At 29.8% G+C, this 15834-nt stretch overlaps 3 protein-coding genes across 4 annotated transcripts; 2 read left to right on the top strand and 1 right to left on the bottom strand.

The window, feature by feature from the left end:
• The first annotated feature begins 1134 nt into the window (after positions 1 to 1134).
• Positions 1135 to 6470, top strand: Ras85d (ras-like protein 1). The gene is made up of 5 exons (XM_083039623.1): positions 1135 to 1505; positions 2586 to 2781; positions 3058 to 3201; positions 3276 to 3482; positions 3637 to 6470. Exons 2-5 carry the CDS (start codon positions 2653 to 2655, stop codon positions 3721 to 3723), a joined length of 567 nt encoding a protein of 188 aa, XP_082895749.1. The 5' UTR covers positions 1135 to 1505; positions 2586 to 2652; the 3' UTR covers positions 3724 to 6470.
• Positions 6471 to 6861: 391 nt separating this feature from the next.
• On the bottom strand, positions 6862 to 12567 carry Vap (RAS p21 protein activator vap). The gene is made up of 15 exons (XM_083039619.1): positions 12325 to 12567; positions 11706 to 11887; positions 11370 to 11551; positions 10645 to 11042; positions 10396 to 10541; positions 9989 to 10322; positions 9460 to 9803; positions 9182 to 9373; positions 8881 to 9030; positions 8765 to 8813; positions 8483 to 8701; positions 8164 to 8396; positions 7630 to 7771; positions 7356 to 7493; positions 6862 to 7274 (listed from the first exon to the last, which is right to left on the bottom strand). The coding sequence occupies exons 1-15, from the start codon at positions 12370 to 12372 to the stop codon at positions 7197 to 7199; spliced, it is 2835 nt and encodes a 944-aa protein (XP_082895745.1). The 5' UTR covers positions 12373 to 12567; the 3' UTR covers positions 6862 to 7196.
• Positions 12568 to 12724: 157 nt separating this feature from the next.
• On the top strand, positions 12725 to 14704 carry Idi (Isopentenyl-diphosphate delta isomerase). 2 transcript variants are annotated; one of them, XM_083039621.1, is made up of 3 exons: positions 12725 to 13066; positions 13261 to 13587; positions 13860 to 14704. In XM_083039621.1, exons 2-3 carry the CDS (start codon positions 13306 to 13308, stop codon positions 14328 to 14330), a joined length of 753 nt encoding a protein of 250 aa, XP_082895747.1. In that variant the 5' UTR covers positions 12725 to 13066; positions 13261 to 13305; the 3' UTR covers positions 14331 to 14704. The 2 variants fall into 2 exon arrangements, with proteins under 2 accessions (XP_082895747.1, XP_082895748.1); XM_083039622.1 differs by having other exon boundaries at positions 13057 to 13185.
• The last annotated feature ends 1130 nt before the right edge of the window (positions 14705 to 15834 follow it).

Raw genomic sequence — 15834 nt, forward strand, 5'->3', positions numbered from 1 at the left:
TTGTATTGTACACACGTGTGTTCAATTAATACGTAGCAATGATCGCCCTAGTTCATAACGACACTCCGATACTAATTAGACGATTATACTCGTGGGATATATATTCGAGTATATTAATAACGCACGTTTCATGCAAATGTATTAAACAAACATACTCGACGAAATAAATAATATGTATATTATTTCGAATAAATCGCAAAATATTTTCTTATTAATTATATACATATATAGGTATATATATTGTGTGTGTGTGTATTTGTTAATTATATTTTAAAACATAACGAGTAAATTACATATTTATTATTAATAACAATAAGATATAAAAGAAGATTATTTGATAGAAGAAAAAAGCAGAACATAGAATTTCAATGCAGAATAGATAAGATATAAATAGAAACAGAAAGTTTTGGAAGAAGGAACTATCGTGATCAAACTAAAAGTTTATTTCAGCGAGTTTTTCATCGATCATTATAATCACTATAATTAGGTTTGTTCTTTTTAGCTACACTGGTGCAATAAGTATTAAAGTGAGACAAATATATTTTGTTTCACTCTAACTTATTGCACTAGTTCATCAGTGCAGCTAAAAAGAACAAACCTATTGTAGAAAGAGAGAGAGAGAGAGAGAGAGAGAGAGAGAGAGAGAGAGAGAGAGAAATTATTTAGCTTTCATTGAAAATGTAGATCTTCGACTAATGATCACTATTTTATCAGCAGTAGATAAACTGCACCAATTATTGAATTATACGAAATCGTAAAAGTTTCTTATCTTTTTCTCTGATTTAATAATAATAAATGTAATATTTGACATTCGTTAATACTTATCAAACTTTTGTCAGTTTATACTCTAAAAGTAAGATTGATTCAAACGTTTACGAAATATATAAATCTATAAATAATTCATATTCTTTACTAGTCAAAACAATTGTGAAATATTATTTAACAGAGACGATGCAAAAAGTAAATAACAAAAGTAAGTATTTTCCTCTTTTTAAAAAGTATCATATTTTATGTAAATGATAAAATATGTAAGAAAGTATTTTGTGTGTTTCTAGAAATCATTTCCAAATATAAAAGAGAGAGAAATAGAGATAATAATAGATATAAAAAAATGTCTTATTTTTGACATCTCGAGAAGAAGAGGTTAGGGGAAAGACGTGGAATTCTCTCGTAATTATTCGTTCGTATCGCGAACGATAATTGGCGATAATCACATCGACATTCGCACCATCTGTGAAAGCCGATCCGCGCGAGACGGTCAACACCCTTTTCGACATTTCCGCGTCGTCGTCGTCGTCGTCGTCGTCGTTGTTGTCGTCGTCGTCGTCGTCGTCGTCGGAGCGGGGGGGTCTGGAGGGTAGAGAGAGTGACATTGGCAACACTGACGATGCTCCTTTCCAGATGGTATCTCCAGTGACCAATTCGTGACGGTGCGGACTACGGCGAGGTGTGGAGTGTTTCAACGACCCCGGTGCAACCCATGAAATGAGCATTTTTTGAGTCACGTAAGTGAGAATGTGGGAATGCAGCGTTCCGCACCGTCGTCGCGTCCTATCCTGTCCTCTCCTCTTCCTCTCGACAGCCTCGTATCTCTGCCGATGCGCGCACTGTTTACTCCGAAATACAACGCCGCGCATAGCACGCAGCCGATGATGACTCGTCGTGGATGCTTGATCGGATGATTCCTCCTCGCGGCCGACAATGATATGCGAGAGAGAAGCCGCTACGATCGATCTTGTTTAGTCTCTTTGCACGTTCCTTGCATGATTGTTGGATCATTTTTATTCATGTCGATTTTCTTCTTTTCGGTTGTCCGAGAAACGTGCTCGAGGCATCGTGCCCTGAAATTATTACGAGTAACGAAAAGATTATGTCTCATGAGTAACAAACCACGCGTTTGATTCTATTAAGTATATGTAATAAATTGGATGACTAATGCCAATGATTATACAATGTTCGCTTTCAGCAGAAGACAGCACTAAGTTAACACTTGATATTACATTGCCAATATTATATTGCTTGAAGATGGTTTCTGCTGAATGCTTTTTTTTTTATTAAATTATGTTTATTTATATGTTTTATATGATATGCTCTTATTAATTGTAAAGAATTTTAATAGACATGAAAAAATTGATATTAACTTATTGTTAGCTAACTGTTGCAAAATAGCAGATCAAATTAAAAAGATAAAAGTTTATTGAAAAATCATGCAAGTCGTAAAGTTGTTTCTTTCTTTTGTGAACACGAATAATAATAACACCTGTAAATTAAAGGTTTTAAATTACACAATATATTTGATAAGTTGCTTTAGGAAATAAATAAAGTCAATATTCAATTTGATAGTCAATCAATTTGATCAATTGATAAAATTAATACTCTGCAGATTAGACTTTACATCAAACATATACATATATTAAGAGATATAAATATAATTTTTTATCATATATTTTATCTCTTAATTTTTTTAAATCTCTCTGATAAAACGTACACAAAAATTAATTATGAGATTTCATGTTTATTATATATAAAAGTCTTATCAAAGAAATTTAAACTGATATAAATACATATTACATTACTTTTTACAGATAATCCAAGGACCTGCTTAGAGAAAAATAATAAAAAACTGTAAATTGTACATTAAGAAACTACATCATGACGGAATACAAGCTTGTGGTAGTTGGAGCTGGAGGTGTTGGAAAATCAGCACTTACAATTCAATTGATACAGAATCACTTTGTTGATGAATATGATCCTACCATAGAAGATTCATATAGAAAACAAGTAAGCATATTAATTTTATTTTATTTAAAGTTTTATAATTTACAATAGCTTGTTATCTCCTGCATTGAAATATTTAAACTATTAATCCAGCTATAATCAATATATCGTAATGAAACATTAGTAATAATATGGCGATACCCTCTTTTGGAACCCAAGCAGCACTGTCTCTAAGTGTGTCAGATGTGTTTATCATCCTAGAGTTAAAAAACTTTAATATTACAAGTACAATTTTTTATCTTAATTTATTAAATATATCTATATATTGTTGTCAAACAGGTAGTGATCGATGGTGAAACGTGCCTTCTAGATATATTAGACACAGCTGGACAAGAGGAATATAGTGCAATGAGAGATCAGTATATGAGAACAGGGGAAGGATTCTTGTTAGTCTTTGCTGTAAACTCTGCTAAAAGTTTTGAGGTAAATATATTATATATTATATAGATAATCACATCCGTATGATTTTTGAGATAATTGCATTATGTGTTTAATAGGACATTGGAACATATAGAGAACAAATAAAACGAGTAAAAGATGCAGAGGAAGTGCCAATGGTATTAGTTGGAAATAAATGCGATCTTCAGCAATCTTGGGCAGTAAACATGACTCAAGCGAGAGAAGTTGCGCGACAGTATGGTGTGCCATTTGTAGAAACTTCTGCGAAAACAAGAATGGGTGTAGATGATGCATTTTATACTTTGGTGAGTAAATGCAGATATCTTTGTTGGTAGTTATAAATTTCAATATGGCCAAACACTTATAATATTGCATATTGAAAAATTTTATTAAGCAGTATTACATTTCTATAAATTATGTTTCAATAAGCGATGAAAATTGATCATACATGTATTTCAGGTTAGAGAAATACGGAAAGATAAAGAACGTACAGGAAAACCACCTGGCAGCAGCGGACACAAAAGACGTCGATGCTGTATTTTATAAATCCTTGGATAACACCAATATATTTTCACTCAAAACTCTATTACAACGCAGAAATAGAATATGAGAAAAGCCTTACATTATGTTCACAATGCACAAATATTTGCAGTTTACACTATAGAATAAATTACAATAAATTGTAATAAATTGCAAGCACAATTTTTTCTATATATTGAGAGAGAAGAACAAATTATGTAATAATTTTTATTAATGGGTTTATGTATCATATAAGAAACATTTATCTGACAGTTTGCCAGGCAATTCCATTATATTGAAGTATCTTAACCCTTGATTGAATGAAAGAATAATACTGATTTTCTTTGTTACATATGTATGATGTTTGCACAAAGAAACATGTTAAATTATATATATATATATATGCATATAAAATTATAGAATTGCAAAACGATAGCTTAATTCACAAATATTAGATTTGATGCTGATAGTCATATTTGTCAATGTTACTGTCATTTTTATATAGACGAATATAAAAATTTTATTATACAAGATACAAATAGGCCATTCATAACATGACATGTGGCATAAAATGTGACATGTAAATATTTTTATCTTATAGATATTTAGTCGATATTTGTAACTATTCACTTGTCGCACACTAATGAATTTTAATTAAACAGCAATATTATATGTTAGTAAAGTAAAATTTAATTGCTGTATAAATTGTTTTATAATTTATGAATTAAGTTTTTTAATCAATTGCCATTTTTTATCGTGCATATTTGGTAAGCAAATAAAACTAATTATTTTAAAGCAAGAAAAAGAAGCTCTGAGTCACAGAAAAGATATTACAAACTTAATTCATTATGTGCTGTGATTAGATATTTTTTAAGTACATCAGGTTAGTTAAGCAGTTACTGTGTGATTAAGTCTGTAATTTATATTTATATACATATATATATAAATTGCAGACATATATATATATATATATATATATATAAATAAAATACTTTATTTAGTAATTATAGGAGAGTATATACGTGCGCGCAAATATGTAGATGTATCTAAGGAGTTTGCTTTCTTTTGGAAATAGATTTGAATCAAATTATGCGAGTATATTGTACAACAATATCAAAATAAACTCGTAACATCGATTGTTAAATTTGGATAGAATATCGCTTTCTTGTATTAATTTTTCGTACTACCTACATATTATTAACCAAAGGCTTAATATTCAACTAATATACATTTATTTTCTAGAGATAACGAATTTTTTTGCAAGAAAGCTATATTTGCTATAATTACTAATAACGTATGCATATAAATGTATCTTTCTCCAGTTTATATAAGAATCTAAATATTAATACTTAAAACTATAACTATATTTTAAGCTTTAGATAAAGATACTGCTATTGGACAAAATTAATCTTTTGTGATCTCAAGTCGAAATATTTCCGATAAAGCTCTTTGTCCCAAATGACTCAAGACCGCAAAGGATTAAGATAGTGAAAAATAAACTCTTACACTTTTGCTTTAATAATTTGCTAACTCATTATAATACCATATAGATAATAAAATAATTAATTAAAATATTAATCACGTTTTATTGCGATATACTCATAGTTTAAGAAGTAAAATGATTATAAACGACGAACACTAGTAATACAGTACTCAAGTTAATTGAGTTTTTTTTCTGACAATAAAATAATTTCGACATACAATGAATTATTCTTTACAATCAATATACAACGCAAATTTTGGTGGCTAGGTTTTATATATTCAAGGAACAATCAAGGGTTAAATCCTTCGTTAAACAATGCAAACATAAACTTCCATATTCTCATATATATGTAATTTTTTAAATATTATTAATGTATACAAATGCGCATTCTCATATATAAATCTCATATGTAATATTTTTTAATATTAATATTTCCTTGTTGGCTAATAAGGAAATTTGTTTCAGTGTGTATACAGAGTGTTCAGCGTACGATTTTTGAGACATTTCCAGTTTAAAAAAATGATTACATAGTGAAAATTAATGTTTTATGCAATCTATTACATGCAATAAAAAAATTTGAAAATAAAAATTTGAAAATAAAAATATTAATGTCACTTTGAATTTTTTAAGTAGAACCAACATATTTTTTTACATATTTTTTTACATATTTTTTTATGTAAATTGATTTCTCAAAATATTCTGCATAACAAATTACAATGGTAGGATAGTCAAAAAATGAATAATGTATGAGATATTTTATATACTTTAGTTTGACATAATCTTACATAAACTATGAAATATCTCATAAAATATTCATTTCTTGATTATTCTTTTTGTTGATAATCTCTTGATAATCTTACGTTTATGTAAAATTATGTCAAATAAAGTATAAAATATCTGATTCAATTTAAAAAATTCAAAGTGACATTGATTTTTTTATGAAAACATTTTTTTTCAAATTTTTTTATTGTATGTAATAGCTTGCGTAAAATAAATTAATTTTCACTATATAAACTTTTTTTAAGCTGTTGGAAACGTTTCTCAAAAATTGTGTAGACCGTTACGCTGAACACTCTGTATATAATTACACACAATATAGAAATATTACATACAATTCAATTTCATAATAAAACTTTGTATAAAACCTGTTTGTTATATAGCATTCATTTGTTGAATGCTTGCCTATAAGATCGTTATGGCTCATGTATATGCATTATTTACTTTTGTAACATTAATTATATAAAATCATTTTTGTAATTTCATCTAATATTTTGTCATTGATACGTGAATCTTTATATAGAAATAAATTATTATATATAATATTTATTCAATGATATTCATGTTTCTATATTACATATAATCGAAATTCGTAAATCAAAAAACTTTATGTAAAGTTCGATTATATTAAATATTTGTTAAAGTTCTTTAAAAATGTATTAAGGTATACATATATAAACTTATATTTAATATATTTCATCTCCCATTGATATACGATATGTGAAAATGTTCACAATAAAGTTATAGTATATCTGTTCTTGAAATATACAATAATATCGAGATAATATTAGCATTTATTTTATTTACCCTGATATATATGTTTTATATTCAATATTATAAATATTATAGAAATTGCAACAGTGCGTGACTTTAATATTCTTGGGATAGTGGGCTTAGAATTACTAAAAATAATATTTAATATTTCGATTAAAGTTGCATTTATTTTCGAGCACCTAAGTAAATATAAAATTGTTATACGCCTATATGATTCTGTATGTATCTATATCACTGTCATGTTACTGTGTGTCACTATATATATATATATAAACTAATTACTTCTAATTACATATGAAATAGTAAATGTAGGCTTGAATGTGTATACAGTAATATATATATGGCACGTCAGTCTGTACGTTTAATTATAATTAATTATAATTTTAAATACTACTATATGTTATCCGTCAAATCTTATAAATCGTTTTATTGTGTTTGGCATTATTTATGGCTGATGGCTTTAGCACTACCGTATCATCTCCATATATTTCTGCTTATGTTTGCTCAACATTTCAGTCACTGTTACTAGTTGTTTAATCGTTGGCTATAAGTAATAAATATATTTTTTTATATGCACATGCCCCCTGTGTGAATATCTAAACAATTATATAAAATAAAGACGTACCTGTGTCTTTGACAAAACTTGGAGTTCTTTCAAATGTGAGACACAAATATGATGTAATGTCGCCAAGTCTCTTGCAGTGTCGGATACACTTTTGGTTCTTGGATCTGTACCTTCCGATTCCGGCTTTTCAGCAACATTCTGTGAATTTAATTATATAAACTCAAATCTTTATTTTTTACTACATCAATATTTAAATTTTTATAGATGATGCAATCAAAATTGTAGATAAATACAAGAATATAGAAATATAGTGTTAAAAGAAATATAAACTTACAGATAGCTGATCAAGAAACACCACCATTCGTTCTTTATTTTTGAGTATGAATGGATTTACAACTTCCATGTATGGTTCTTTTCCACCAAATTCTACTAAATTAGCCAGATTTTGTAAACACTTTGCCACCATGACTAATGATCTACGAATAAGCCAAATTAATAAACAAACAACCTCCACAAATAGGGGAAACGGATTAATTGAGAATTGCGATAATAGATACACAAATTCTTTTTTGAAAATTTACTCATTTATAGTCTATATTGTTATATTTATTTTTTACAGTTGCTTTTACAGATGATACAAATATGAGATCGAAACGTACGAACTAACAATAAATCATATTTGCAGAAAAAAAATTTGTGCATTAATTACTCTGCTCTTAATTAATCTTATCCCATTTCTCCTATTTATTCATTATCAGATATTTACTATCAAAACCTTTAATTTTTTTTAAGTACGATAAATTGGAGAGATATTCAAAACTATATATTATTCTCAGATCTGTATAATTTCAATTTATGTATAATGTACCTTGCAGCAGATGGAGGAGGTGGCTCAGCTATTAGATTAAAAGACCTAGGATTTAATATGGCAGGGCAGAGAAGGCGCAGAAATATAAATCCACTAACCACCCGAGTTCTGACTAGTCTTTCATGTGGCCATTTAGCAACTACTGCTCTTTGTAAGCATCCACAAATGTATCTGAGAGTCCTCGGACAAGCATCAGGACTCGTGAAAATACTCAATGTAACTTCGTCCAATACCTAAAACAACAAAAGTATTATATATTAATATAATTATCACTAATCAAACATTATTAAAGTACAAGATTGTGAAGAAAATTATATACTTGTAATAAAAATTCTGCATTACTGCAAGCATCTTCCGGAGAATCCATTTTTGTTGGATTCAATTCGCAGCTCTGTTTACTTTCAATTAGTTTCACAATCGTATCACGCAAAGCAGCTTTTAAAAACGAAGTACAAACGGATTTCATATATGAATCCATCAAAGTAGTGGTAAGACTGGCAGCTCTAAACAATGTTGGTGTTTCATCCTCTTTTTCGACCTAAAATACATTTTATAATTATATGTTTATATTTTATGCTTGAATAGCTAAATCATAACTTACTTCTGCTTGATTCAATGATCGTAGAAGATCTGCCTCTTTTCTTTCATGCCTAAAAGATTAATGATATCAAAATTGATTTTTATAATTACATGATCATTTAAGACAATTATTTATACCTAAAAATTCTAAGAAGACTATTTGCCAGGGGTACTCTATCTAAGTGGCATACATCCGCTAAAGCCTTGACTACATGCAGTTCCGGATCTAGCAATAACTGTTGAAGAGGACTATACTCTTCAGGAGGCATAGCTAAATCGTGTCTGTATCTGTAAAAAACATATATAAACATATATAAACATATACATACATATATATTTTATTATTTTTAATATATTATATTATATAAAAATATAAACAATGTGTAAATATGTTTTTAAAATACATTAATATCTAAAAAAAAGTTTTTATAATCTTCACCGTATGCGTAAACGTAATGCTCCCCATTCCCCAATGGGTGTAACTCCCGATAACGGATACCATTCGTCCATTTCTTCGCCGTTAGTCAAACTTGCTAATTCAACTGTTAATTCCGCAACCTCTGTATCTTTGCTGCGTTTGCCCTTATTGTATAGAGTTAGGGAGAAGGACATAACATCCGGCGGTACATCTCTGTTGAGGATATTAATAAACGCAGTTGAATAAGATTTGTATATATATAAAGATGTTATTTTATTTTATTAAAGTCGCATACGTACTCTAGAATGAATTCCTCATCCCAGACCGGATGTAATCCTGTTTTAACTTTCGTGCGAGCAACTTTAACATTGTTTAGAGCCACTATAATGAATGGACTTGGAACTAGCTTGTATGGAAGCCTATGCGCATCTAAGATATGCAGGTGTAACGAACGTAATTCACGGAGACGAGCGACTTTTGGAGCACGAGTGAGTTGTGATACACATAATGGTTTCAAGGCATTAATCCAGTCTAATGCGTTCTCGGAATTCGGGGCAGCCAAGTAAGTTATAGTGGCCAGACAAGGTAAAGCACGTTCAACTAATTGGAAACAATGAGGCCTATCAAATACACTTTCGTGGACCTAAAAAGACACTTGAATAACTCATCTCGCGTTCACTCTAAGGTGTTATTTCTTCCATTATTATGCCCATAAAATATGCACATGTATGTCATGCGTGTTACAACAATTATTTTTATGTTATTAACTTCAATAGGATTTAAGGTTTCAATATGCCAATATATACTATTCTAATGTACACTTCTTACCTGGTATAAGTAAGCGCAACTCAAATCGATGAGACCTTTTGGCTTGGTCCTCTTAGGATTGTCGTACAAATAAAGATGCGTGTCGGTAGCATCCACCAACAATACAAAATACAATGCTTTCCATTTTTTATTTTTTTCTGATTTCTTTTCCAGATATCCCTGCATTTTAATTCCTTTGTTTTTCTTCGCTCCCGATTGCTCCCGACATTCTCTCAGAGTCGCGTATATTTTCTCGGCATGTTGAATTTCTCTGTTTACTCTGACGCTACCATCGGGCTCAGTTACCATCGCTTGAACTAAAGTGTGTCCCTCCACAATTTGTTCCTTTCGATATCTATGATATAACATTAGTATAAAGTTATGTCTCAACTATTATTTCTATGCAAAATCAAGACAGCAAAAGATACCTGTTAATTACAGCATCGAGACATTCAAATGTTCTACCTCCCATTAGATATCTTACTCCTTTTTTTTCGATTCTGAATCTTTGTATCTGGTTATTTATGTGGAAAAACAGTGAATAATCTCCCGGACTGTTGTCCGATGGTCTGACCTATGACAGAAGATATAGAGAGTTTATAAAAATAAATAAAATCAAGGAATATAAAATAAAATATATATTATTTACAAAATGCAAGAAATAATTATTTGCTTACTAGGAAACTTCCAGGTCCTGCTTTTACCAACATGTCCACCGCTTCGCTTTTGGTGACATTAGGATGAAACCAGGAAAACACCGTGTTAGGATCTATTGAATCATCAAGATCCTCTACTAATTCCCGAAATATTAAACCCTGCTCGCCAGTTCTATGGGCAGTGACCCACAACCACCCATCACCCATATCATTGTGGACGAAAAATATATCGCCTTTTTGAAAACTCAATTCGTCAGTATCTGGCATTTTCGTATATGGCAATATCGCGACAATTCGTTTCTTATCATTTACTGGCTCAGGGGGTGGGGTTGGGTGTATAAGTCTTTCTCTCTTTAGCAGATCCGAACAATGAGTATAATATGCAACCAGATCTGATAAGCTATTAAATTGACGACCGCCTACAACATTATTTTAGATTAGAAAGTATTCATTTGACCAGGATTTTTGCACGCAAAATAATACAAATGTAGAAAGTTTTATGTTTAATTTATACATTGGAAACATTTTACAAATGTTTTATTTTAACATTAAATTTTAAAATTTGACATTATTTTCAGAATGGATTCTGATGAATAAAAAATTTTAAGAATCTCATGTGCTAAAATAAAATATCTCTCAAATAATATACAACTATCAAAGCATATATATCTCTCTAAGTTGTTTTAAATATATTATGTTATGTATAACTGAAGATTCTTAAATTACATCTCATTGTCAGTCCTTACCAATATAATAATCTCCGCAAACAGCTGTAATGCGAAAGTGATTTATTCCAGTTCTTCCCAAGTAAGACAGAACATAACTTCCAGGTTTTCTGTCACTTTCACGAACCAGATAACTACCCATTTTATTCGCATCCCACAGTCTTTCCTCTGCAGTAAATCTATCTAATCTACCATGATACCACCTGCAAGAGAGATTATATGCTTCTATTTCAATCTTAATCCTATGATTGTAAATGCATTAGATTCAATCATATAATCAGCCTTGCATAAACATGTAACTCCGTCGCAAAGAAAACATATATTTGTAAAAAATTGATAAATTATATTCATTCTCACTGATTTTCTGGTGGTGCTGTTAATAAAGTAGCATTCGCGCCATCAGGTTCTTCCGTATCTTGTATATCATCTGGTATGTTTTCGAGAAAAGGATCAAATTCATTTTCTGCATTTAATGATTCATTCTGACCACCATCTTCGCTTCCTGTACTGGGAGATCCGCCTTTACTACTATGTTCAATCTATAAAAGTGCAATTATATTCAATGAGACTATAATCTTTCATTTTTTACCTTCTACCCAACTTTATTTCATACATATATATGTGTCAATAATTTGATTCATTTTTGACGTTACTTTTTTTTTGTCAGTTTCTCTAACAAATATTATATTAACATATTATTAATTTTAAAATAAACAAAAGTATATAGCATAAAGTATGTACATTTTTCATTATCGCGTCGAGGAATTGAGTATTGGTCGGACGACACCGATAACGAGTGACATCGAGATAAGTCGTAAATATGCAAAACGCGGTGGGATAAAAAAAATTGGCGAAGGATTAAGGGTATTAAATAAGGGTGGCATGAAACAATTCACGTTATGCCGATCGCGCTTCCCTCCCGTGACGCCGTACAACAAAGAAATGACGTGTGGCGGACGATGAATAATACTCCTACCTTAGCATTGTTGGACACGCTGGGTCCGCCGCGCACAAATTCCGCCATCCCGTCGACGCACACTCACATACACGCGAATTACGGACAAGAATCGAGCCGGTTAGTTGAACGGCATACGTCCTTATTGCGATGTCTCCCTGCGCCGCGCGATTATTTACAAAGGCAGGCTCTTATTAATATAAAATATATTGACGTTTCCCGGCAGCCATTTTACTATCGCACGCGCCGACCACGATGTATGCACGAGCAAGAGATAGGAACTCTATGGCAGATGGCAGATGACAGATGACAGCTGGCGGTCGGTAATGCAGGGAGAGACACGAATTTATTGCGCAGTTGCGGTTCTTTGTAATTAACTTGTCAATGCCCGAGGAGCTTCTTGGAAAATCCCAACATGTGACACACATGCATGTCATTGTCATTGACCAAACACACATAATAGAGAATATCCTGGAATATCCGCTGACAAGTGCGAACTGCGAGCATGTGTTCGATCGGACACGTGTTTCTATTACATAAACGAATAAAATTTTATCAATCTTATTAATAATTTTCTTCTTATTTACTTTGAGAATAAATAAAAGCGCGTTTATGTAAATGATTATGGAGAAAACCAAAGAGCGATAATAAGTGGCGTATCGTTATGTATAATTATTCATACGTGCAGATTCTTGGTTTTCACTGATCGTTTTTTTAAATTAGAAAGTTGAGCATTGAAAACTGAGTTTAATGTGAGAACCAGGTAAAAGTCAATATCTTATTGCGTATAATGTACGCGTTTATTCGAAATCTGTGATTCTTATGTTAATTTTTTCCTGTAACTTTTGATATTGTAAAATACAGAAAATGTTACACTACAAGGTCAAACTTTAATATGTAAATACATTAGCATTACAATAAAAGGAGATAGATAAGCCATTCTCTGTATCTTTATAGTTAGTTCCCGTTTGGCAGTGAGACAGTTAACTTGCACTTGTGACCATGATGCAAGGAGTGTGTAAGAAATTTGGTAATGTTGTGCATAAGATTACAACGTTTACGAGAAAAAATTATGGAACGGCACAAATAGCACCGTTACAGCAAGCTGCTTTGAAGGAACGCTGTATACTTATTGACAAACTGGATAAGCCTATTGGCGAAGCTACAAAGGAATTCTGTCATAAAGTTAATGAAGAAGGAGGCTTGCCACTTCATAGGGCATTCAGTGTCTTCCTGTTCAATAGTAAAGGAGAATTGTTACTTCACAAACGATCTAAAACTAAGGTGAGATATGTATATTTATATGTCACATATTTTAAGATAATTTTCAATATTTTGAAATTAGTATGAAAATTAATTAGATATAGGCATGAATTTTAATATTTAACATTATATATCTTTCGGAAATTAAAGTTCAAAATAAAATTCCTTGCTTATCGTTTTATTAGATTAAATTAATTAATATAGGATAATAACCTTTTGTACTTTAGTAAATATTGGATGTTATAAAAAAAATCTGTTTATATGACGTAAATTTCTGTTACATATATATCTAGGTAACATTCCCAGGCTTTTTCACAAATACTTGCTGCAGTCATCCATTGGCAAATATTCCTTCTGAAAAGGAAGAGGAAAATGCTATGGGTGTACGCAGAGCTGTAATAAGAAGACTCAATTATGAACTGGGTATACCTACCGATGAAATCAAACCTCACGAACTATTTTATCTAACAAGAATTTACTACATATCGAAGAGTAATCCACATTGGGGTGAACACGAGATCGATTATTTGATGTTTTTGCAAAAAGATGTCACCGTAAATCCTAATCCCGACGAAGTGAGCGAGATTCGATGGATACCGAGATCAGAGATTGAAGACTTTGTGAAAAGTATGATACCGCTGACACCATGGTTCCGTTTAATATATGAATACAAATTGTTGCATTGGTGGGACAACCTACATAATTTAAATAATATGAAAGATCTTGATAATATAATTAACTTGAATAATATAACGTTGAATTGATTCGGGCAAATTCTGATCACGAAAAATTCGTTTATGCAGATATGGCAATTTTGAGAACTGAGAATTTTCTATAGTTTAAGATAATAAACATATATAGGATCTGTTTATACTTGTATTTTTTAACTTGAATTTTGTATATGCATATTTTCATATATGTACAATTCAGATGCCTGGAAGAAAGCAATTTATTTAATATAAAAAAGTCAGATATATATAGAAATATAAGGGAGAAAAAATTTGACACCTAGTCCTTCTTCGATCTGTTTATAAAAATATAATATTTATATATAATTTAAGCACTTCTTGATGCAAAAAATCCATATATTTTATTAAAGCATAATAATGTAACTAAATAAATTTATTATTGTATCTTACATTCCTCGTTTTTATATTTTTTATAACGACTTTTACTTTTATCCTAGCTAATTAATTTTTCACTTTTGTTTAATATTTTTAAAATTTTTATTATTAATTCGTCACATTTTTACATCGTGAATTAGGTTTATGATTCTTAGCGAACAACTCTACAATATTTGTCGATTTCTATATGTAGAGAGTAGTTGTAACTGTAAATATGCGTTTATTTAATTGAAACACTCAATTACAAAATTTGGATGTTTTAATCAGATTGTTACTAGTTATCAATATAATATTAATGCTTATTATGCTAGTAAAGAATGTCTATATTTATCACAAACTTATATATATACACATATACTATATATCCAATAAATCATACAATCAGTGCATAATTTTTTTCTGCAAAAACAAAAGCAAAATAAATTTTTCTGTTGAATTTTCTTGAAGTTTTCGAAGAAAGTTATTTTGATATAAAAAGTAATGTAGGTACTATTATGTACGATTATATTGAATTTTTATATAATATTTATATTAAGATATAATTTCTATAATAAGCTATTTTTAAAATATTGATATAAATTCTTAATATTAAAAACATATCAGTATATATTCGCGATTACGATTATTATTTTAAGAAACTATTAAAAGTTGACTTTAATATTAATATTCACATAGCTGATAAATAATAAGTACACAATATATGAATATAAATTTTAAGGCAAATAAGACGTGCCTTATTAGTCAATAACTGAGAATTGAAGATAAAAAATATTCTAATAATGCAAAATGCAAAATGTATATATAAAAAAATTTTAAGGCAAATTAGAAGCGTCTTATTAATTATAAATAGATGTGCATAAATATTAATACATACAAAAATCAAATAGATAAAAAATTTCACATTCTAGATTCCCAAAGTAGATTCACATTTTATTTTGATATTAAAAAAAAAATTATTCTGGAAAACTACGCCATCAAAAAAATTTCTTCTATATATTTTGTATTTTTTTCTTTACGAAGAATATTATATCTTTAATGGTAATATCATAATTTAATGGACATTGTGTATATGTTACGTTTTTCGAATATATTTATAAAGAATTGGAAGAAAACATACAAAAATCAAAAATATGTTGGAAAAAAT

This window comes from Prenolepis imparis, unplaced genomic scaffold, assembly GCF_030444845.1.
Source record: "Prenolepis imparis isolate NDT839.2.m4 unplaced genomic scaffold, iyPreImpa1.0 SCAF_6, whole genome shotgun sequence".
Classification (NCBI taxonomy): domain Eukaryota; kingdom Metazoa; phylum Arthropoda; class Insecta; order Hymenoptera; family Formicidae; genus Prenolepis; species Prenolepis imparis.

What these genes read in the sequence shown, in the direction of transcription:
- Idi (XM_083039621.1), top strand. Translation starts at nt 13,306, where the DNA reads ATGATGCAAGGAGTGTGTAAGAAATTTGGTAATGTTGTGCATAAGATT. An exon ending in ACAAACGATCTAAAACTAAG is followed by an intron (nt 13,588 to 13,859) that starts GTGAGATATGTA and finishes ATATATATCTAG; the next exon opens with GTAACATTCCCAGGCTTTTT.
- Ras85d (XM_083039623.1), top strand. Translation starts at nt 2,653, where the DNA reads ATGACGGAATACAAGCTTGTGGTAGTTGGAGCTGGAGGTGTTGGAAAA. An exon ending in AAGATTCATATAGAAAACAA is followed by an intron (nt 2,782 to 3,057) that starts GTAAGCATATTA and finishes GTTGTCAAACAG; the next exon opens with GTAGTGATCGATGGTGAAAC. An exon ending in ACTCTGCTAAAAGTTTTGAG is followed by an intron (nt 3,202 to 3,275) that starts GTAAATATATTA and finishes TGTGTTTAATAG; the next exon opens with GACATTGGAACATATAGAGA.
- Vap (XM_083039619.1), bottom strand. Translation starts at nt 12,372, where the DNA reads ATGGCGGAATTTGTGCGCGGCGGACCCAGCGTGTCCAACAATGCTAAG. An exon ending in AGTCTTCTTAGAATTTTTAG is followed by an intron (nt 8,814 to 8,880) that starts GTATAAATAATT and finishes TTAATCTTTTAG; the next exon opens with GCATGAAAGAAAAGAGGCAG. An exon ending in GATCATTGAATCAAGCAGAA is followed by an intron (nt 8,702 to 8,764) that starts GTAAGTTATGAT and finishes AATGTATTTTAG; the next exon opens with GTCGAAAAAGAGGATGAAAC.